Genomic DNA, 24,972 nt, shown 5'->3' on the forward strand with positions numbered 1-24,972 from the left:
GTTAGAATATGGGCATCGGTCTTACCCAGTAGTGATACACTACCAAGTGGGATGAGCAAGCATGAAATGAGGGAAATAGGAAGGTTTGTTCTCCCTAAACATCTGGCACTCACCGTAAGGCCTGCAAATCAGCATTGAAGGCTTTTCGGGTTAATCTAGGGGTTACAACTTCGAGGGCTGGAGTATGGAGTTGCTTAATCCATGTCTGCAATTTGGGAGGAAGTGAAAATAAGTTGCCTAGAGAGAAAAAGTATTTTTTAACTACCTAAGTTAAACAATGAAGATTTAGGTTAAATTACTCCAACTAGCCAAATGTAATCCATAGCAGAAAAGGGAATCCCAAGAGAAAATGGGCACAGCACAGTTTCATTTTCATAGAGGAAAGGAGTCAGCTCAGGAAGGTAATGAGAACAGGATGTCATGCAGGTGCAAGGTGTGCTTCTGAGCACTCTGGAGAGGCTGATGCCCACAGAAGGTAGGCCACTCCACGAGGACCTGTGGGGCACACTGAAGAGCAACTTCACCTGTTTCCTAGTTTCCCTAGGGTTGTCCTTATCAGTAGAACTCAGCTTGATCTTTCCAGCTCTTTAACTCTTAATTCTTTAAGGCAAACCAGATTTATGTTTTGTTTAGATCAAAACCCTTCATCTAGGCTATTTCCCAATCCCTCTGTTATACTCCAGCCATTAGAAAGCCATGATGTGGAGAAGGCCTTGTAATCCGCCTGAAGGTAGAACGTGCAGCAGCAGCCCTCACCCAGGAAAATAAACCGGAGAGTAAAATGGGAAAAGAACATCTCCCTACAATTACTGTGATCCTGTCTTCCCATCTGAGAAACCTGTAATAGCCCCATTCTACCCTCATAGCCAGCATTTTCCTTCCACAGAAAAATAATGTAATTAATCTTAGTGGCATCATTACCATAGAAGAAGTTTCCTTGAGTTAGATTTGAAATTAAAGAGAAAGGGAATTGCGAAGGCAATAGGAAAAAAATGATTTTGTCTTATGAATATAGTTCACCAGTCAATGCTGCCACTCTTCAGATCCCTGAAATTCTCTGTCCTCACTGGAATTCCTCCCTCATTCCTCTGTAGATTATAACATCTTATAAAGTGCTGCATATTCAAATCCTAGACGCCAAAGCCAATGCAAAAACAAAAAATAAAACACTTCCTGTAACAGATATCACACATAAGGGCAAAATAAGATGTGTCCAGAAGATTCACTTGGTCTAGTCTAATGAAAGGCATTGTAGCTCACAGGTCCACCCTAGCAAATGGCTGTCAAATCCAGTTGTCATATTCGATTCTTTGTAGTTCTGTTAGTATAATCTGTATCTCTATCCTTGCCCCATGCCCCCTCCCCCATTCCCTCTCCCTCTTCTCTCTCTCACACATACACACACAATCTCATGCTGAAAATCCCATGTATATACAGATTTTGTTTACATAATACCAAAAATTTCCATGCCTTGTAAACAAAAGCTAAATTTCTTCCTGATTAGAAGAAAGGGAAATGTACTCATATAATTTGTGTGGTCGTGGATGAATAACTATATGATTATACCTGGAGCTATTGACTGTTCACTTAGGATGGATTGCATGGTATGTGAGTAGAATTTACTAAAAAAAAAACAGAAAGATACATGTGCTGAAGAAGATGTGGAGAGAGAGATATACCTATTCACTGTGAGTAGTGAAGTAGAATGGTGCAGCCCCTCTGGAGGGCACTGTGGTGGTTCCACAGGAGGCTACATATAGGGTCGCCATATGATCCTGCAACCCCATTATTTGGCATATGCTTGGAAGAACTGAAAGCAGGGGCAGAAATAGGCATTTGTACACGAGTGTTTAGGGTAGCAATATTCACGATTTGCAATGGATAGAGCTGACCTAAGGGTACATCTGTGGGTGAATGGAGGGTGAACTGTGGTGTATACATACAATGGAATATCGAGTGGCTGCAAGAAGGAATGAAGTTTTGAGGTATGAAACTAGGTGAATGAACCTTGAGGACATTATGTTGAGTGAAATAAGCCAAAAGTGAAAGGACAAATATTGTAAGGCCTCACTAATATAAACTAACTATAATGAGCAAATGCTGAGAATTGAATTCAAGAGGCATAGGTTATCAGGGGTTAGAACATGGGCAGAGATTGGGCAATCAATGAAGCAGGATTACAGAATGTTCAGTAAGCCTTCTGGTAAAGGTTTCTAGATTGTAAGCTCTTACAGCAGTCACATCTATTCCTGAGTTTTAACTGTTATTTAAGAGATGTTTATTTGGTACAAAATTTATATTCTCTGTAGTACACTATGTCATTTAACCTGTATGGTCAGTTTATTTAAACAGTATAATTACATGGAACCTAGAATAGGGAATGAGATCTATTTATTCTGTACAGGTTAATGTAATACCCCGATACATCCCAGAGTGTTTGGGGCAGAAAATAAAAAAGTATTTGCAAAGTCCCCTTGAGGGACTGCGGAAAAGTGTGGAAATATTAAACTTCCCCACCTGGGGAATTCCTGATATTCTTGCAAGCATTAGGGAATCCCAATTAAATAAATCAAGCCCTCAATCTTGGGGCTTGCCCTTATGAAACTTATTCCCGCAAAGGAGAGGCTAGGCCTATTTATATTTATGCCTAACAGCCACCCCCAGAGAACCTCTTTTGTTGCTAAGATGTGGCCTGTCTCCCCCAGTCAACTCTGCAAATAAACTCACTACCCTCCCTGCTGCGTGGGACATGACTCCCAGGGCCCTGGCATCATGGGATTAAGAATACCTTCTTGACCAAAAGGGGGACAAGAAATGAAACAAAATAAAGTTTCAGTGGTTGAGAGATGTCAAATAGAGTTGAGAGGTCATTCTTGAGGTTATTTTTATGCATTATATAGATAATCCTTTTTAGTTTCTAGTGTATTAGAATAGCTAGAAGGAAATACCTCTATCTGCTGAATTGTATCCCATAGACTTGATTCTTGATAATGATTGTATAACTATATAGCTTTTATCATGTGACTGTGTGTTTGTGAAAACCTTACAACTGACACTCCCTGGATCCAGTATATGGGCAGATGAGTAATAAAGACAAATTTATATATTAATAATTGGGTGGGATAAGGCGTATGGGTTGTTTTGGCTGTTCTTTTTTATTTTTTATTTTTTTCTTTATTTTGGAATAACAGCACTGAATTCACAGCTATTTGATGATACTGTGAGCCATTGATTGTGTACTTTGGATGGATTACATGGTGTATGAATATATTTCAATAAAATTGCATTTAAAAAAACCGCACCTGATTATTTGTCCTTGCACCTCACATACTGCTCTATTCATCTCTAACCACTGTATTTAGATACTCAGAAAATCATGCTGTTGTTTTTTCTTAGTAACTATCAGGGACAGGAATAAGTGAGAATGAAATTCAAAGATTATTTGCTTTCTCCCATCTGCCAAGTCTGAGGATATAGTATTTACCTTTGGGAGAGTTATTTAAACGGGAGGCATATTCAGTGGAATAGGCACTATTTGTAGAGCACATGGAAAAGAGCTGCCTAACTGGAGAGGGAGTCTGCAGTTTCCTCTACTTACATGCCCAAATGCATGTAGCAGTGGCAACAGCATTTAGGAACTTCTAAAAATAAAATCGCATTGTTTTTAATTGTAATATATCTATGTGGATCCTTATTTGAGAAAAATTTGAATGGTAATAGAGCTGGGATTGCATATTCTTCAACCTAAAATCAGCAAAAAAGTAATGGATCTGAATTTATGTGTCATTTAATTTAGACCCAGGTGTTAAAGAAAATAGTAAGAGTGAGAGTGAAAGGGCAGGGGGAGACATCAGTGAATTTTTGCAGATTATCTCCAACATGTATCAACTCTAGGGATGGGAAACACTCTTTATAGCAAAAGTCAAAAAGTATATAAGAAAGTACTCCGGTGATTCTTGATTGACAATTCGCCTTAAACATGCAAATAGGTGATATATTGATATCTTGGCCTGTCTAGTTGCTAATTTCTGAACCAATCTGTACTTCTATTTTTAAGTTATGTATCCTCTATTTTAAAAGAAGATTGAAGCTATTAAAGACTTAGGATCTCTCTTCCATCATAATGGTGGAAGACTTAGACCAGATGAGGGGAAAGTAAACACCACAACTTGATGTTAAGAATGCAGATCTTCTCAGAGTGGTTCATTTCACTGAATACCAAAGGCTTAAAATCTAGAAGAGTTTGGGGAAACTGAAGGATTATGGGCAGTTTTAGGGTCCATTTGAAACTGGAGGTCATGAATTTATGGTCATTAAAAATTTAGGTGAAGGTATATAGTTACTGATCCAGAAAGATATTCATGATATGTTGGCAAGTGAAAAAGCAAGTTTAAACACTGTTATGAACACTATGATCCTATTTCTTTTTTTTAAATCTGGGTAGGCCTTGGTATATCTTCTTGTAGGCCTTTGTATAGTTATGTACATGCAAGAGGTACTCAATAAATGTGTGTGAGACTAACTAGGGGTTGATAAAAACTTTGGTGCAGTGAGCTTGTGAAGCTAATGCTTAGTTAAAATAGGTAGTTTCCTTCCTCTCACGGTTTTACTTTCTTTTACACACTAAGAAGAAACATAGTTTGGGTACATACCCATCTCTCATTGTCATTTTTCATGTCAATACAGTGTGAATAAAATATTTTACACTATCTTCCCTAGTTATCGTAGCATGCTTTTAGAACAGATCTAAGTCAAATCCCTAGCTTATAAGAACTTTCACAATCTTTGTTTACCATGTTGGAAGAGAGCATAAAAATAACACATAGAGAAGTCAATTTTAAATCTTTAAAATTAATTTTTTTTTCCATCTTTTTATAGGACTTGTTCCACTAGAAGCAAGATGGCTGAACTCAATACTCACGTGAATGTCAAAGAAAAGGTAAGGTCAAGTTATATGCTGGCTTGTAGAAGTGCTAAATTGGGTAATGTAGTCTGTAGCTGGTAAAAATCTATTACAATGGTAAAAGGGAAAAATGGTTTGGGGGACACAGAAAGTTTGCCACACTATAAAACCACTTAGTAGAAAGAATAATAAGTAACATTTAGTGAACATATATTAAGCATTTTTTTTTCATTTAGTCCTGACCATAACCCATTAAATAGGTATTTTCATTCCCAATATCTACACAGATAAGTAATTTTCCTAAGTTCTAATGTTTATTAATGAAGCGTCTTGGGTCAGCCCAGAACTAACCCATCCCAAGTCCAAAGTTATCATGATAACTGAAGATGGATCTAACCAAAATAGGACCACCTGACATGTGTAGTAGCTTAAACTTTAACCTATATGTCACCTATACCTTATTATAATACTAATATACTAATATATGTAATACATCCATCATATTAAGCCTGCTGTTTTCTTACATACAGTCTATGACTAAGCATGTAATCAATCTGCACATACTCAATAATTAGATCATCTTTAACCTCCTCTTCTGGAGCCATCCTAAAACCTGCCTATCTTTTGATACTATAAAACTATCAGAATTACTGCAGTTTGGGGAGACAGATTTTTAGGCCATAGGCCATCTGATCTCCTGCCTCGCACTTAGCAATAAACTCTCTCTCTTTGAAACCACAGTGTCTCAGGAGTTGGTCATTTGAGTGTGTTGGCAGAGAACCCACCACTTTTGATCGGTATGCAAACGGGGGGTGGAGGATAAGAAAAATAATAGTTGTGGAGTCCTTACTGTTTATCTCATTTAGCAGAGATTCACTAGACCCCTGTTTGTGCCAAATACTGTTCTAGATGCTGGGGATATGGCACTGGACGTGTGTAGGAGGTTTCTGCTCTCATGGGGCTCACTCTCTAGGGCAGGGAAAGAGAGTAGGCACAAAATACATAAGTGAAAACAATCATTTCGGACAGTGGTAACTACGTTAGGAAAATGCAGTGAGGTGGTGTGATGGGGAGTGAGGGAAGGTGTTTACTTTAAATTGGGTGGTCAGGGACACCTTCCCTGAAGAGGTGATATTTGAGCTGAGATAAGGATAACACAGAAGAAACAGCCAAGATCTGAGAGTAAAGCATTCCAGATGGAGAAGAAAGCAAAAGCACATGACTAGGTGGACTGTTTAATGTGATTGAAGAGTAAGGGGTCAGAGCAGCTGGTAAGCAGAGAGAATGATGAGAGATGAATTCAGAGAGTACAGCAGGAGTGAGAGTTGGTAAAATATGGGCTCTTCACCTGGGTCCAGGGACCTCCAAGGGGTGAGTGGGGAGAATTCAAGGATCCATGAACTTCAATGGGAAAAAAGGACATTTTTATCTTAACTAACATCTAAATGAAATTTAGCATTTCCTTCAATCTTGAATGTAGGCAAAAAAAAAAAAAAAAAAAAAGAAAAAGTCCACAGTAGTAGCAGCAGTGTCTTTCACAACTAGAAATTTTCACATCAGATATTTTCATATCAGATTTTATTTGTTGCAGATATCCTGAAATACTGTTTGTTCATCACAATTTCAAAATGACTGTGGTTATATAACCCATCACTAGATTGTGTTATTTGATGTGTTAATAAAGAAGTACATATATTACTATGGCATAAGTTTGCTTTTTTATAAATATTTTAACTGTATTTCAATATGGGTGGCTTCCTTTGTAATTATATGTGTTTTATTTCATGCATTTTGAAATATTCTGAGAAGGACCAAATCTGTCATAGAACCATATAGGGCTTGATACAAAGTGCAAAAGTAAGCTATTGGAAGGTTTTAAGCAGGAGCATGGCATGATCTGATATGTTTTTAAAAGCTTACCCTAGCTCTGTCAGCTACTCTGCTACATGTTTTATAAATTTTCATGTTAAATAACTTCATAAAGTAGGCACTTACGGTGTTTGATAAGGAAACAGAGTCTTGAAGTTAAGTGACTTGGTCAAAGTCAGACTCTCAGGAAATGTGGAGGAGCAGGGATTCAGACTCAGCTGTGTCTAGTTCTAAAGCCTGTGTCTTTCCACTGCATACTGCTTCTCAGAGTTTTCCACCAAAATACCCTCGGGGCACAGAAGAACAAACTTGTTACACCAAGATCCCAGGGACATGGTCAAAACCAACTTTCACCAACATTCAATTGAAGTCTTATGTACTTAAACATTTATGCAAATTTTCCCATTATATTCCATAATATATTTCATATATTATTTTTATAGAACATAGTTTTAAGTTATTGAACACTGAATTAAAAAAATAAAAGAAAGATGTTCTTTTACCTCATGGCTTCATGTTCCCTCTGACTTAGAGTCATATATTCCAGGTGAGAATATATGTTTCCTAGTTTGGGAAGCTGACTCGGGTACCACAGTGCTGACCCAAGATTGGCCCCTTTCCAAAGGTCTGCTGATGGATGGATTGAACATTTCCTGGAGTTGGCTGTGAAAAGGAAAAGCACTTTGAGGAATCAGTCATAGAAATTGAGTCTTGCAAAGCAAGGCTAGTGGACAGCCCAATATGGCAGGCTCAGCAGTCAGTGATAGAGTGCCTTAATCAACCAGAGGTGGCATCAAGCCAATAAGGGGAGGGAGGGTGATCTGTCAACACACAGCCCACAGAAGGTTCAATGTGTACGCTCCATGCACTTTCTTAGGTGCCACATTCATCCACTTGTCATGCCTAATGTGGCATCCACATATGAAGATTAACAGTAGATAATGTGTTGCCATTGCACTTCAGTAACTTATCAAAATGTCAGCATTATTTTGAAAGAAGATGAAGTTGTAAATACTATCAATCTGCATGACAATGAAAGTTGAGCTCCTCTAACTCAATTAGTGAATTCATCTTCCAATGTCAAAAGGTTAATAGATTTCTCAATGCAATAAAATAAATCATAACAAACAACTGAAAATTCTGATCATTTATAATTTTATGTTGATTTATTTTAGTACATTTATTTCCTTTAGTTATTAGCTTTTATGGCCTTTTTATGATTAGCTTGTTTCTCAATCTGTCACACAGAGCAATGACATTTTAGTTGTGAAAATTAAGAATAATAACTGTTGTGTCTTAAATTACAAGCTATTATAGATCAGAGGACAGACCTACGTAGTGTTTTTGATACAATATCTAGTCAAACACTGTGGGAAATTAAATACTTAATAAATGTCTTACACTGAAATGAGTTCATCAGTTATTGCTAGTGGGTCCACTATTGGTGTTTTTGGTGAAGAAATCATTTCTGTCCTTATGGGGGAGTTAATCTCAAGGGGAAGTTAATTACTGAAATTTACAACTGATACTCTATGTGACTTTTATTTTTAAATATCTTTATGTTATTGGATTATAACTGTGAAGATTTAAATTGGAAGTACTGTTGGAATCAAAGTTCAGTCTCCTTAGCATGATGTACAGCCTCTGCATGATCTGACCCCTATCTTTTTTCATCTGCAAATGCTGCCACATCTGCTGCCACATCTCCACATACCACCCCCCCCCCCCTTACCCAGCTTGCCTAACTTGGAATGTTCCTGCCTCCAAGCCTTTGCAGAGTTACTTCCCTCTTTCTGTGATGTCCTCCTGAGGGTTGTGACCCTCGCTTACCTTCCTTTCAGGAACCCTTTCAGATATCTCTTTCCTCCTTCCTCCTGCCTCAACTGAATCATTTGCCCTCCTTCCATTCTCCTTTGTACTTCAGTGGGTTCTGCTCATTTTATCGCACATGCTGGAATTGTTAGTTGTCTCTGTCTCCTCATGTTAGACTGTGTGTTCCTTGAGGGCAGGAACTGAGTCTTACCCATCTTCATATTCTTGTGTTTGACACATAGTGGGCCCCCCAATTAGAGTTAGATAAATGAGTGCATAAAAGGATAGATAACAAATGATGAACATGCCTGCTTGAATAGTTAAGTTCTTTAGAGATTACACTCCCCATTCATGATCTCAAGCACCTTCTTGAAAAATGCAACGCAGGTTAGTGGAACTGTCCTCTCATTTTAGTACTCACTTTAGTATTAAATAAAGCAAGTTTTAAATTGCTCCTAAAAACAGATACCTGCTTAGGTTGACTACCGGGATTGAGCAGAAAAGTAGCATCTTTAAGAAATGGTTTTCAAATATGTGTGGTCTCAAGTAGGTTTAACTATAACAAATAAGGTCATTTGTGAGAGTAGCTAATTATATTCTGCTGTCCCTACCCAAATATCTCCAAATCCCACTTTGTTAAGGAGAGATATCAGAACAAATCTTTGGGTTTATATTTAATGCATATTTTTTACAGCTCTTTCCTAAGAAACTCAATGCTAGAAACTTGTGGATGAGAGCTTAATGGTGACTTTTACATCTTTTCTGGTGTGAAGCACTTTGGTACCAATTTACAAAAATTTTAAATCGAATTTCCAATGGAATAAGAAAGGATTATTAGAACTGGCATAGACAAAATAAAAAATTTAGTCAGATATTTTAACATGCATTATTGTAAATCAGTTTAAATCTTAGAATACAATTCAGCAATAAAACTTGGTGATGTAAAAGTAAAGGGAATCCTTGTTTATAAATGGGGTTAATATTTGCTGAGCATCCTGTTATGGACTGATAACTAATTCCAACCTAGAGGGTTGCCTAAACCACACTAGGAGACCTGGTACACTTAGGAAGTGATCTCAAGGGAGGTAGGTTCGGGAAAGGTAGAGATTGTCAGCTCCTAAATTAATTGAGCAGTCTGAGTAAGTCAGTTAACTTTCCTGAACCTCAGTTTCCTAATCTGTGGATTGGGGATGATAATAAAACCCTACCTCACAAAGTCATCAAATACAATAATAAATGTGGAGCTGCTTTATGAGCTCCTAAACACATAAACTATGAAAGACCTGGGGGAGTTCCCCTTGGATGTGACGTCTGTTTATTTCTCACTTAAAAAATGGAAAAAGAACTCCAGTTAACATTTTTGCTTGGAACTCAAAATATAAATCCACATAGAACTGAGATTATAAAGCAAACCAAATTAAAAGCCTAAAATGAGAAAAAGAACATAAAGCTGGACTTGACTTTTTCGAACTTTTAAAGCTGTTGCTGAGCTTCACAAAAAAATAAGTGAGACTAGACAATATGATGATAAGGAAATGAGGGAATGGCATATCCATAATAGCATTGCTGAGCTGTGCCTCTTACCGTGAATGGCTTTTAGAGCTGTTAAAGTTATAGAGGTAAATTGGGTTTAAACAATAATCATAGAGAGTCATTAAAATGAAGGAGTTATCTCAGGAAGGGGACAAAGAGCCTCTTGTCCACACTGTGGACAGAAAGATCATCCTCAGCATTTCTGCCCATGACTCAGATAATGTTCGTGTCTCTGTGTCCTAAAGTCTATGCCACAACAGGTGGGCAGATACCCCGTTTTATTAGGTATTTTTTTCCCTGTAAGTGTATTTGCTTTGTGTTTTATAAAGTACTGAAATACAGCTCAAATCTTCATGTGGGTTGGGGTATTTTAAGACAAAAACAAGCATTTAATTAAAGAGGTTTTGGCAGGATTAGAGGGTGGATAGAAGAAACCCATCATCATACATGTTAAGATATTAACTCCATATAATGAAGAAGTCATTTCATGGGATTTGAGGCAAGATTTGTGCAAAACTAACTTGCAAGCTTTGGAGCAAATCGTAATTTTGTAGAGTGTTTAGCCCAACCCTTAGATTCAAACAGCAAGAACACAAGCAACACAGCTTTCAGATTTCACCACAGACAAGTTCATGTCACCATCTTCCCATAGGAAAGGATCCCTAAATTTCCCTTTCAAAGAAAGAAGAAACATTGACAATAGTTGTTGCCTAATGCTTATGTACAGAGCTGCTGTTACTGTTGCTTGGCAACTAGAAGAGATTTGACAGGGAGTCTAAAGGAATTGAATGAATAAATGGAAATGTCAGCATCCGTTTTAGAGGATAAGAAGAAATTTAGTATTGCAGGATTAATGTGGCATTGCTTTTTCCAAGTGACATGATTGGAATTTGCAGTGTTTCGGGTCTGCTTCTCCTGGCCCCTCACCCCAGCCTTTCATCCCAGCCATTTTGCACTGTGGCTGAGAGGTCCATATAAAAGAGATCGCTAGTGCAAGGAAGCAAAAGAGCCTGTCAAAATTAAAACCTTTGATGGCAGGAAAAAAGTTGCCTCTGTTGGCAATCCTTGAATTTATAGCTACTTTATCAACATTCCAGTTATTTTTCACAGTGATCTTTCATATTAAAATTTCCAGTTTTTACAGGTAAAAAAAAAAATGACAAGGCTGCAATAGTTTCTTCTCATCTGACCTTGAGCACTTAAAATCTATTTGAATGAATGAATGAATAAACTCAGCACTTAAAAGTATATAAAAACCACTTTTTCTCTATAGTCGTTTCCCCACAACTTGATTACAAGCTCCTTATAAGCAGAAATGGACTTTTAATATATTCGTGTTCCCTATAATTGTGATAGCATAGACTTCATACCCCCAAATACTTGTAAATCAATATTTAGAAAAATAATTTAGCCAAGATTTTATAAAAGGGATTTTCAAGTAAGAGGGAGGAGGGAGAAGGAAGTAAGGTTGTGCCTCCCTGGGTTGGGGCAAGTATTAGATTGTGGTGTGGAGAAGGCAGGTGTAATTTGAAAAACCGTATCATGTTAGTTTGAGTTCTCCAAGAAGCGGATCCCAAGATCGGATTAGATGAGCAGGGATTTATTGGAGGGAACACTTGTGAAAGATAATGGGGAGGAAGCAGGAGGAGGCAGGGAGAGCTTTCAGTCTGCAGTGCAGTTCTGGCAACTGGGAAAGAGGGAGAAGGAAGGAGCATTGGGTAGGAAGAGTCTCGGCCTGCAGCACAGTTATAAGAAAGTTTCGGCTGGTTTATGGGGTGTCCTCGAGCCAAAGTTATCTCCTGGAGGACTCTATGTCCCTCAGCAGTGGGCCTTCTCTTGCACTACCACATCCTCAGTCACTGAGTGCAAGTGCTTGGGTGCAAGTACACTGGTGCATCCAGAGGAGCTGTCAGTCAGCTCTGCTTCCTGCAGGGAGGAGGCTTCCCTGCCACTTCAATATTCAAGAGTATAACAAAGTTTTATATTTAAAAATGAAATTAAATACCTACTTTGGAATTCAATCATATAAGAGAAAAGCATGAGAATGTATATTTATCAAAAAGGAGAATGGATAAAAAGTTTAAAAAGCAATTAGCAATAGTCAAACTTGAAGTAGGCAATGACAGTGGCTAAGGATAAGAAAGAGAGAACTACTTTGGAGTAGATGTTTATTATAGGCTTTTTAGTAGTTACTGCCAGAATTGATACTTGTTTAGGGGCATAAATTCCTAGAGGTACCTACCCCCCAACAAACGATGAAGCCCTTGTTTATAAATACAGGTAAATAGATTTCCTTTATTTAGTTCATCAAAGAAACAAAGCCAGTTCCTCCTACCTGATTCTTCTACATTCCAGTGACCTTTGAAGTACTGGATGATTGAGGGATGGACAAAAATATTCATTCATTTAAAAATTCTAAAAGTAATTAGTAAGTTAAAATGCAAACTCTGGAATTTCCATTCCTTTATCAAGCTGAGTCAAAATGGCACTAGTATGGGGAGTCTTCACAACTTTTGGGCAAAGAATGACTAAGTAATCTTATTTTCTATTAAAAGTTTACTCTTTCTAATAACATTTAAGGACACGTTAATTCTACTGAAAAACCGAGGGCCCTTGTGTATATTGTGTAACCTCTCTTGGTTTTGTTACTGGACCAAGGTGGTGGATTCTTTGCCCGATGTGCTCAAATGACCAATACCTGAGACACTAAGGTTTCAAAGAGAGAAGGAACTTTATTGCTAGGTGTGAAGCAGAAGAGCAGATGGCCTGTCGGCCCAAAATCTGCCTCCCTGACCTGCAGTAATTCTGATAGCTTTATAGTATCAAAAGATAGGCAGGTTTTAGGATGATGATCACAATGGCTCCAGATGATGTAATTAGAGGTGATCTAATTATTGAGCAGGCACTGATTGATTACATGCTTATTCACAGAACGTATGTAAGAAAATGACGGGCTTCATATGATTATGGGTGTGATTTTTAGTATTATAATGAGGTGTACATGACTTATAGGTTAAAATCTAAGCTACTGTGCACATCAGGTGGGAACACTGGTTAGATGCAGCTTTGGTTATCAAGATAACTTTGGACTTGGGGTGGGTTAGTTCCGGGCTGACCCAAGACCCTTCATTAATAAACATTAGGGGCTGTCTTTAGTGATCATAAGACTCTAAACTTGAAAAACTGGATGAATGGGTACAAGTGAAGGTTAGTCACAAGGTTTTACAATCACAACGACACAAGATAAAGTCTATACAATCATTATCAGAGATCAAGGCAACTGGATTACAGTTCAGATTTCAAGTATTTCCCTCTATCTACTCTAATATACCAGAAAATAAAAAGGAATATCTGTATAATGATTCAGTAATCATAATCATCCCTTAAATCCTAACTTCTCGGTTATAACTCCTCCTCTCATTTGATAATTTTATCTGATTCTTGAGGATAGCTGAGTCATATCCCATATTGTCAGGGTTATGCTTGTCCCTGAGCGTTGTTTCCCACGTTGCTAGGGAGACTTATATCCCTGGAAGTCATGTCCCATGTAGTGGGGAGGTAGTGAGTGTATTTGCAGATTTGGCTTAGAGAGAGAGACCACATTTGAGCAACAGAAGAGGTTCTCTCTGGTGACTTTTAGGCATTAATTATAAGTAGACTTAGCTTTGCCATTACAGAAGTAAGTTTCAAAAGGGCAAGCCTCAAGATCGAGGTTCTGGCCAGTCAAACTGGTAGCCCCCGTTGAGTAAGAGAACATCAGGAATTTCCCAGGTGGGGGAACCTAACAATTCCACTTTTTCTCCGTTCCCTCAAGGGACCTTGCAAATACTAAATACTTTCTCTTTTTTTTTTTTGCCCCAAATACTTTGAAATGCATCCAGACTATAACAGTAACTTATACAGAATATCAAGATTTTATTCCTTATTCTAGGTTCCATGTCAAATAAAGCTGAATTGCATTGTTTAAATAAACTGACTAGATAGGTTAAATTAGATAGTGTGCCACAGAAAATTTAAATTCTGGACAAAATAAATATTTCTTCTTTTGGTCTCACACTGAAGTTAGAGTCTTAAAATGCAAACAGTATCATCTTTTATCCTGTATTTTGATTTACCTTAGTCTTAACCAGATCAGCTTCATTCACACTTTAGTCAAAGTCTGATTTCTTTTTTAGCTTTGTAGCAGGTGCTTTTGGAGTAATGCTGACTCTCAGAGCTGGAGAATGCTAACTCTGAGTCTCAGATGTCACACAGACCTAAAGTGCCAGGGAACTACAAAGAGCAAAGCACCTTAGATTTTAGAAATAATAACAAAGTTCAAGAGTAAATGTGACTGCTATAAGAGTTTACAATTTAAACCCTAATTTTCTTATAAGCATTTTAAATGAAGCCACTTTCAGAAATAGGAGCATTTGACAGTTGTCTTATATTGACAAACCATAGCAGAGGTTTTGTCCTGTTTCATTTTTACACATGTACCAGAGTTATGTTAATTAACAGGTAAGACATAATTTATATATGTCTTGCTTTTCTTTTAAAGTCCTTTTTTGTTGCAGATGAAGTTCTGATTTACAGCTGACTATATATACTTTTAGAGAAGCATTAGGGCAAAGCAGTGCAACTGACGAATAAATTTGGCTGCTTCCATGATTTGTTGCCTTTTCTAAGAATAACTAAAACCATGACTAAGAACATCACACCACTGTCTAACATCATACAGATCAGTATCAGGATGTAACATGGACAGTGAGAACATTGTTAAGTCTTTAGGAATTTTTATACAATTTTTAAATACATGAATAACATTTCGCCCATACAAATTACCTAATGATAGGATAGAAAATTCTTTGCAATACTTCCCAAACACCTCCTAGGTAATATATTAAACTGTTTAGCACCTTACTTCTACAAGGTGAAAGAACAGGTTCTTTGTAACAGTTTTCCTTAGAAGTGAGAAGACTTGTCTTCTGAAATAAAGGATGATAAAGCCAACATAAACAGTAACAAGGATATTATTCTGATATACAATCTTTATCTTCTAGGCAGATTATTTGGATGGTTAAGAAACTTTTTAAAACTTTTAAGAGCAGACTAACAATCCACATTATTTCAACAGAAAGCAAACTAAACTTTAGTTTTGTATGAATACATGGTTTGACATAAAATTAAAAAAAAATTATAAACAGGCTTATCGAATTTTTGGTCATCATTGACTATGACAGACAGAATTCACTTTTATAATACTTCTACAACTTTCCATATTCATTCAGGTCTTGTAGTCAGATACAAACAAAATTTACTTTCACAAACTTTTTACAACAAAATTCACTTTAATCAGAAAAGTATGGAAAATAATAAAAATAATATCTATTCCACCTACAGTCTTTATTTATCCAGACTGCATACAAGTAGAAATAGATTTGTAACAAATTTATAAAACTCATTTACAAAGCTCTTTGAACATGCATACTACCTGCCAGTAACAGTATTTATGAAAGGGAGAAGAGACAGAGATACTTCAACATAATTGAAGAAGGAAAAAATTTATGCTTGGGTTTGGAACACAGCTAGGCATTTATATACTCTATATTCACAGCACACAAATGATTACTTTACAATATGCCTAAAATTTTTCAGTTCAATCCAGCTCTACCTTCAAAGATCAGAAGAGCCCAAATTTGAAATATAATCAGGTCCTTAATAATTAAGAGATTTGTATCCAGAAAAGACTCAAATTTTTTTAACATTATTCCCAAGTACAAAATAATACCAGGAATATGTTAGTTTACAAAATTAAGTTATGGCTTCTACATAAACTAGTTCAGAGCTTTATTTATTCAAATATTATGTTTTTATTCAAAAGATTTTACAAATGTCATCTTTTCTATGAGGTCTTCCTAGGTCATTCTTTATCTATCTGCTTTTTAAAATTCTACTAGCATTTTTATTCCTTTATTAAGATAATTGGCAGGTAGTTTAAATACTACTCTCTTATACTGTGCTGTGGTATAGGTGTATTCTAACTGGAATATAAACTCTTTGAAGCTAAGAATTATGTCTTTCCCATTCATGATAGCACTTACTAATCTGATTATGTAATATACTCACAGAATACTGCCTGACAGTAACAAAGCCACTACAAATTTAAATCCTTCCACATACTGTGGTAACAAATGGCAAAGCAATTAAAAAGCCAGATTTTTGAAATCCAGGTAGTTAGGGTTACAAAAATCTCATTTATTTCTTACCCAACTATTTTAATTTAGGGAGAACAAATCTAAGCAGAATAAAAGAGCATTTTTTCGATTCAAAAAGTCATCAGAAAACCAGGAATCGTATTAGACTTTGCCATTGCAATTTTGCAGCTGTATTTGCTTTTTATTTCTTCTATTGGAGGTTAAGAAAATCTCTTTGTTTTCATAATTTCCTAAGAGTATGGACAACCTTAAAAGTACAACTATCAAGTTCTGGAAAATATACTGCAGTTGTTTAAGTTGTCCTAAGCCTAAATCCAGGAAAACTTTTCTGTAGCTCTCAAAGACCTTTCATTTCACTTACTGAAAATTTGGCAATTACGTCTTACTCAGTTACTCCTATCCCAATACTATATTTTAATAATGATTTGTTTACTACGGTTACCATTGCAAAGGTATTAATGGGAAAAAAAATAATTTTAACTAATATGGCCTATTCCACAGCATTTCTTTTATGCCTACCATTTCTAACTCCAGGCCCAGTAAAAACAGCTCTTCCCCCCATAGCTGCCTAGTTGGCTAGGTCCTGGGGGCAGGGATAGGTGAGACAAGGGAAAATGAGGTCTAGTCTGTTGAACTTGCATTTAAAAGTTTTAGGTGAAGGCAGTGGGATTTGAGAGTTCTTATGCCCTCCTTTTTATTGTTGTTGTTGTTGACAATTGTTTTATTTCAGCACTTTTTACACCCTTCTTGTAATTATTTCCAATTATTAGATGTATTTCACTTAAGGCTATGACCTGGACAGTTGGAAAAGGTCTTTTCCAGAGGCAGCCCTCTGGCAACCTTCTGCTACCTTAGGGGAATTCCAGGGGTGGTTTCTTTCTAATGTCCAGGTTTGTTTACAGTATTTACAAAACTAAGGCTTTGGACCCTGCTGCCCAGAGGGTTTTTCTTCTGGGACTCCTGGAATACTAATTTATATATATATAAAAGTTATATATATATATATACATATGAAAGTGCTTATTCATTTTTAAGCAATTCAAATAGAGCTCTTTAAAAAAATTTTGTTAATTTGCTGTTACTGTCTGGAGGTATAAGGATATACATTGAACAGGCAGATGAGACACAAATAGAAAGTTAGTCACAAGAAACAGACACACAGTAATATTTTTGAGAGGGACAAATAAAGGATTGAATATACATTATCTTATCCCATTTCTGCTCTTTTGCAGAACAATTATAGAGCCATTCTCAGGTCATTACTTCCCTGATCCTAAATCATATTGAGGCCAGATTGTTTTACAGAAATAAACCTTTTTTCATAGGCTCATAACTAAAATCTTTTCAATTTTTCAAAATACAGCCCAAAAGACTACATTCAGGAATGCTACTGGAATTAGAATTTCCTTTTTTAAAAGATTTTTTTTTTTTTTTTTTTTTTGCAGTCAGTAACCGATTAGGAACAATTAACCAATACAGATGCAGGAACACACCACCTAACAAATTTAAACAGCCACTTAACAGTTACTATATTTAAGTAACACACCAGTTAGCTAGACTGAACAAGCCAACTAACAATTAAACAGGCATTAAATGCTTAACACACCGATTAACAATTAAACAAGCATTAAACACTTACTATACCTTGGTAACACACCGACTAACAGTTAACCAGGTGTATTTAATTTCATTTAACACCAATTAATTGTTGGATTACTTATTTTCCTGGACTATATTCAACAGATAAACTCAGGTCAGGACCTCCAACGCCATACAGAATGGTACCCAGAAAACAGAAAGGTGTAGAGGTCAAAGTAAAGGGGATTGTTCTGGAAGTGGGACTGGGCCTCAGAGCCAGGTCCAGAGGGACTCTAACCTCCATATTAACTCCGTGATCCACTTTTACCCTGATGACCCACTCACCCATCAGATGTCCAGACTTGAAACTGGAAACAGTTTCTCTCTTTGAAGCTTTTTAAGGTGCCTAAGAGATCTAGAGTGCTGACAGGACAGAGAAAACCCCGATTACCAAGCTTCTAGACTAAATACAGTCCAGCAGCCAAAAAAGGCTTGGTTACTGCACTTACCTGTCCTACCCAGGCTCCAGAGCCTCAGCATCGTCCCATCCGGGTCTCCAAATTGTTACCAGACCAATGCAGTGGGTTCTTTGCCCAATGCACTCAAATGACCAGGAGAGCAGATGGCCTATGGGCCTAAAATCTGTCTCCCCGAACTGCAGTAATTCTGATAGTTTTATAGTATTAAAAGATAGGCAGGTTTTAGGATAATGAACACAGTGGCTCCAGATGATGTAATTAGAGGTGATCTAATTATTGAGCATGCACAGATTGATTACATGCTTAGCCATAGACTATATATAAGAAAATGGCAGCCTGAATATGATGATGGGCGTGATTTTTAGTATTATAATGAGGTATAGGTGACTTGTAGGTTAAAGTCTAAGCTACTACGCATGTCAGGTGAGTTCATTTTGGTTAAATCCAGCTTTGGTTATGAAGATAACTTTGCACTTGGGGTTGGTTAGTTCTGGGCTGACCCAAGACCCTTCATTAATAAACATTAGGGGCTGTGCTTAGTGATCTTATGACTCTAAAGTCGAAAAACTGGATAAATCGGTACAAGTGAAGGTCAATTGCAAGGTTTTTACAATCACAAGGGCACAAGATAAAGGCTAAACAATCATTGTCAGAGATCAAGGAAGCTGGATTACAGTTCAGAGATTTCAGGTATTTCCTTCTGTCCACTCTTAACATACCAGGAAGTAAAAAGGAATATCTATATAATGATTCAGTAATCATGATCATCCCTTAAATCCTAACTTCTCAGTTACAGTTTCAGTTTCCTTATCTGCCAAATGAGGGAATTCTTGTAGTTGATCTCCGAAACCCTTTCCAACCTTAACACTGAACGGGCCCGTGGTCTTTTCCACCCTCATAGGCCCTATGAAAGACTGAAAGACTGGACCACACATTGGATTAGAGAACCCAGTTTCTAGCCAGTCCTGGCAGGTACTGGCTGCCTGAGATTGAATGTAGCACATGACCTTTCTATATTCCAGTTTCTTATAAAATACAGGGATTTGATTAAACCATCCTTAGGGTCCATTTACGGTTCATTGATACGGCATTTGTGATGCCATCCTGCCTTCAAGGCCATCAAAACTCTGCTTCTCAGCCTGAAAGGTAACTCTCAATAAAAATATATTGAAATGATGATTGGGGATCAAATATATAACTTAAAGTCGATGTTTTATTTTTATTGGCTCAAATTGTAATCTTAGTTATGCTGCTAAGACTGAATGCATAAACTAATTTTAACTCTTTTTATTGCCTCTAGAAATAAAGCAAACAAACTCATGAAATCATTGGGAAACAAGATCTGGTCAATCAGGATAGTTTTGACTAATGTTTAAATCAGCTTGCCTTTTGTTTATTGGTCAAAATAAAAAATGATATGTGGGTGAACCAATAAGATCCCCCCACAATGGGAATGTGTTCCTGATTTCCAAAGTGTTTAAAATAGTGTCTTTTTGTCACACCACAGTGAAGAAATACCCCAGGTTAATACAGTTTAGAGAAAAACTTAATTCCCTTATGCTGGTATTGATTAAATGGTCCTAGTGACTTATACCCTTATAGTACTCTTTACCTGAAGTTCTGAGAATAAGTAGGGGGAAAAAACTGCAAGGAGAATAGGTAGCAATAATTACCTTTTTTTTCTTCCTAAGTGGAGACCTTAAGTTCCAAAAAAATGAGGAAATATTTTACTGAATATTCTAAATTAGAAACAGAAGGTAAATTTAAAAAATTCTACTCTGATTTAAAATACCAAAAAACAAAAGACTTATGGAAATCACATTGCCTTTTTGTCCTCAGTAGTAAATCCAACTATGGAATTCATCAGGGAAAGTAGTCAAGAAAGAATATTTACCCGAATCCTAATATTATGTGGGTGTAACCAGCTGGCTAAAAACAAAATTCCAGTGGACTGAGGGGCTTACCCTGCCCTAAAATTACATGTAAGTGTAATAGTCTTGCTGGAAAAGTATGAGGAAGAATCAACACAATTATAGAAAACATGCAGGTGTACACTGAATACATCCTAGCTAAATGGGTGAAATGAAATGTGTTTTAGGCCCACTGTTTGTCTCAATGTAGACTAGAGGGTCAACTGCTATTAGCAGCTATTGGATAATTATAAATAGCTATATATATTAAACACCTGCAGGTTTGAACTTGAAGGTCAGAATTCTCATATGAAAAGCAAATCATGGACTAATTTAAAAGATTTAACATACTTTATTTTTATTTTTACTATTTCTTCAGATAGCAGGAAAGTCCGTTTTTGAATCCCTACCCTACAACAAGTTGTCATTACTTGTAGGAATTAAAGAGTTATCTAACCTAAACTATCCATTTTCATTTAGTATTATAATAATTGTTAAAGCAATTTACTTTTTTCTTCAAATATTGTTACTTGACAAAGTATAGACTCAATTCATCATCAAAAGAAATCTTGGTATTGTTTTTAACTCTTTAAGTCAGATTGTATTTTCTGTAGTCACTGTATTTCCCCCATCAAAAGCCCCTGTACCCTTAAAACTGGGGAGGCTTTTGTAACTAGTCTAGTAGGAAGGAAGTGATGCTATGTGACTTCAGAGGCTAGATGATTCAGCTTCTGCCTTGCTAGTTGGGACACTGATGCTGGAGCTCTGGGCTCCCACATAAACAATACGTCTGCTCTGAGGCTGCCATGCATGGAGGAAGCCCAAACTAGCCAATAAAGAGATACCACACAGAGAGCCCTGAGGCTACGTGAAGAGAGAGAGATGCCCAGCCAGAGCCCGCCACACAGGCATCCCTTTCTCCCACTATCCCAGCTCAACCACCTCTTCTTGCAACTGCATGAGAAACCCCAAGATAGAACTGCTCAAACTCCTCCTGAATTCCTGCCACACAGAAACAGGATAAAATAATGAATTGTTTGTTGTTTTAAGCCACAAAGTTTTGGGGTGATTTGTTATAAAGCAGCAGATAACTGTAATACTCTCCCAACGTAAAAGTGTTCTAACAATAACAGATATTTTTGAATTAATAATATTGCATAAACAATGGAGAGGTATGGATAGGTAGATAGTACAATCAGGTAAATTATTTGGTAGATGAGCAGATATACCTAAAAAGAGGCCTGTCCTATGCCACCTTCTTTTCTTTTCCTTGCACATGCTCTCTTGACTATCTATGACGTCCATTATATCTTTCATTCATGATTCTCTATTCTGGATGGACTTAGAATCACTGGGGGGTGGGGTGGGGTGGAGTGGGGTGAAGTGGGGGGGACAATGCCCAGGCCCAGATTTAACTGGTTTGGGGTGGGGCCAGGTGTAGGTATATTTTAAATACTCACCAGGTGATTCCAGTTTGCAGCCAGGGTTGATGCTGACAGTGACCAAAAAACATATTCCTGGTTCTTCCCAGTTCTTCCTTGGAACTCCAGGTCTGTATATTCAGCTGCTTTCCATATATCTGTATGTGGATGTCTCACAGTCCCCTCAAAAAAAAGTAAAATTAATTTCCCCCCATCCCAAGCATACTGCCCACCAATATTCCTTTTCTCAGTAAATGACACCACCATCTACTTAGACGTTCAAGCCAGAAACCTGGTAGTGATCCTGTTTCCTTCATCTTCCTCATCTTTTGCATCTAATTAAACATGAATCAATCACTTCCTTCCAAGTAATTTGTGAGTCCTTCACTACATTGCCCCATCTTGGTCTAAGCTCCCATTTTCTCTCACCTGGATTTTGCTTTAGAATCCTAATGATCTACCTCCATCCATTGGCTCGCTTCCAATTCATCCACATAGAAACCAGAGTGACTTTTTTAAAAACACAAACATCATTTTATTCCTCTGAGTAAAACCCTTCAGTGATTTGCCCTTAGAATAAGCCCCTAAATTTTAATTTGGCTTGCTGAGTCTTCCAACTTTTCCCCTATGCTTTTCCTTCTGGCTTCATCCAAAACCCCCTTCTTTCTCACATTTACTGCTCCAAATGTCCTGCACTTCATTTCTTTAAACATATTTCTAATCATTCAATCCTGTCCATTCATAGATGTCAAATACTCTTCCTGGAATATTCCATCTCTTCTCCCCTTATGCTCCCCTGACTTGGTCCTACTCACTCCATTCTCAGTTTAAACTAACTTTACTCCTCAGAGGGGGCTTCCCTGATTACCTGGATTACAGTGGGTCCCTCTGTTACAGACACTGAAATCACCTTTACTTCCCTTCCCTAACACTCATCAAAGTTAACATCTGCCCTCCTAGATTATACACTTTAAGGCAGGTCAGAATCTGTGTCTGTTACTGCTTGCAGTTAGCTTCTAGCATAGAGACTGTACATTGCAACTGGACAAATGAATGACGAAACAAACGAACGTGGATTAGAAAGAAACAAGCAAATGAATGAAGAAACAAACAAACGTGGATTAGGAAACTCATGTAGATTAAGTATCAACTCTAAGGGAAGTTCTTGTGGTAGTGCTCTGGCCTCTGTGCTTGGTTCTGGCCCACCCAAAATTCAAGTCAACAATTTAGGTAAGTTATAGAAGATGTTGTTCCAGTTTGCTAAAGCTGCCATTATGCAAAATACCAGAAGTAGATTGGATTTTATAAAGGGGATTTACTAGGTTACAAATTTATAATTCTGAGGCCATAAAACTGTCCAAACTAAGGCATCAACAAGAGGATACCTTCACTGAAGACAGGCTGATGGCATCTGGAGAACCTCTGTCAGCTTGGAAGGCATGTGGCTGGTGTCTGCTTTCCTTTGCTCTTGGGTTGTATTTCAAAATGGCTTTCTCCAAAATGTCTCTGGGCTTCTGTCTCTCTTAGCTTTTCTCAGCTCTCTGCTTGGTTCTTCTGAGCCATAAATCTTTTAGCATCTGGGAGTCCTCTCTTAGCTTCTCTGGGGCAAACTATAGGACTTCATCTCTTAATGTAGCATCTCCAAATGTCCTTCTGCCTGCATCTCCCAGCACCTGTAAGCGTCTGGGTCTCTGTGGGCCCTCAGCTCTTTTAAGGACTCCAGCGAACTAATCACTGAATGGGAGGGGTCACACCTCCATGGACATGATCTAATCAAATGTTCTCATCTGCAGTTGGGTGGGTCACATCTCCATGGAAACAACCTAATCAAGTATCCCACCCTAATCAAAAGACTAAGTCTGCCCCCACAAGATTGCATTAAAGAACATGGCTTTTGTGGGGGACATAAAAGATTCAGACCAGTACAGATGTCAACAAATTTTTAGAAAACGCAATTTATTGAAATATACTCACACACCATGTAATTCAACCAAAGTATACAATCAGTGGCACACAGTATCATCATATAGTTGTGCAGTCATTGCCACAATCAATTTTTGAGCATTCTCATTACTCCAAAATAAGAAAAATATATATAAAGAAAATATTTAAAAAAGAAATAAAAAAGAACACCCAAACCATCCCATATTCCATATCCCCCCTATTATTTGTGTATTTTTTGTCATTATTTTATTACTCATCTGCCCATATACTGGATAAAGGGAGTATCAGTCACAAGGTTTTCACTAATGTGCTGGTTTGAATGTATTATGTCCCCCAAACACCATTATCTTTAATGTAATCTTGTGTGGGCAGATGTTATCAGTGTTGATTAGATTGTAATTCTTTGAGTGTTTCTGTGGAGATGTGCCCCACCCAACTGTGGGTGATGACTCTGATTGGATAATTTCCATGGAGGTGTTACCCTACCCATTTCGGGTGGGTCTAAATTAAATCACTGGAGCCATATAAATGAGCTGACAAACAGAGGGAACTCAGTGCAGCTGTGAGTGACATTTTGAAGAGGAGCCACAGCCAAGAGGGACACTTTGAAGAACCCACAGAAGCTGAGAGAGTAGCTGCAGATGAGAGACAGTTTGAAGACAGCCGTTGAAAGCAGACTCTTGTTCCAGAGGAGCTAAGAGAGGACAAACTCCCCAAGAGCAACTGAGAGTGACATTTCAAAGAGGAGCTGTGGCCTAGAGGGGAATGTTCTGGGAGAAAGCCATTTTGAAATGCAACCTGGGAGCAAGCAGACACCAGGCAATGTGCCTTCCCAGCTAAAAGAGGTTTTCCGGACACCATTGGCCATCCTCCAGTGAAGGTACCTGATTGTTGATGCGTTACCTTGGACACTTTATGGCCTTAAGACTGTAACTGTGTAACCAAATAAACCCCCTTTTATAAAAGCCAATCCATTTCTGGTGTTTTGCATTCTGGCAGCATTAGCAAACTAGAACAAGTATTAAATGGTCACACTATAAAAGCTATATAGTTATACAGTTATCATCAAGAATCAAGTCTCCTGGATTGTCGTTCAACAGATTCAGGTTTTTCCTTCTAGCTATTCTAATACACTAGAAACTAAAAATGAATATCTGTATAATACATAAGAATAACCTCCAGATTGACCTCTCAACTCTATTTGAGATCTCTCAGCTACTGAAACTTTATTTTGCTTCATTTCTTTTCCCTCTTTTGGTCAAGACAGCATCCCATGATGCCAGGACCAAGCTCATCCCTGGGAGTCATGTCCCATGTTGCCAGGGA

General features: G+C 37.5%; 1 protein-coding gene across 6 annotated transcripts in view; it reads left to right on the plus strand.

Moving 5' to 3' along the window:
- Positions 1-24,972, plus strand: part of SPATS2L (spermatogenesis associated serine rich 2 like) — a 194,604-nt gene that overhangs the window by 85,450 nt on the left and 84,182 nt on the right. For all 6 annotated transcript variants that reach the window (XM_037849410.1, XM_037849411.1, XM_037849415.1 and 3 more), the window contains one exon: positions 4,879-4,939. In XM_037849410.1, the coding sequence (XP_037705338.1) occupies positions 4,901-4,939 (39 nt within the window). In that variant the 5' untranslated portion in view covers positions 4,879-4,900. The remainder of the gene's footprint in view (positions 1-4,878; positions 4,940-24,972) is intronic.

Source organism: Choloepus didactylus, chromosome 9 (assembly GCF_015220235.1).
Source record: "Choloepus didactylus isolate mChoDid1 chromosome 9, mChoDid1.pri, whole genome shotgun sequence".
NCBI classification, from domain to species: domain Eukaryota; kingdom Metazoa; phylum Chordata; class Mammalia; order Pilosa; family Megalonychidae; genus Choloepus; species Choloepus didactylus.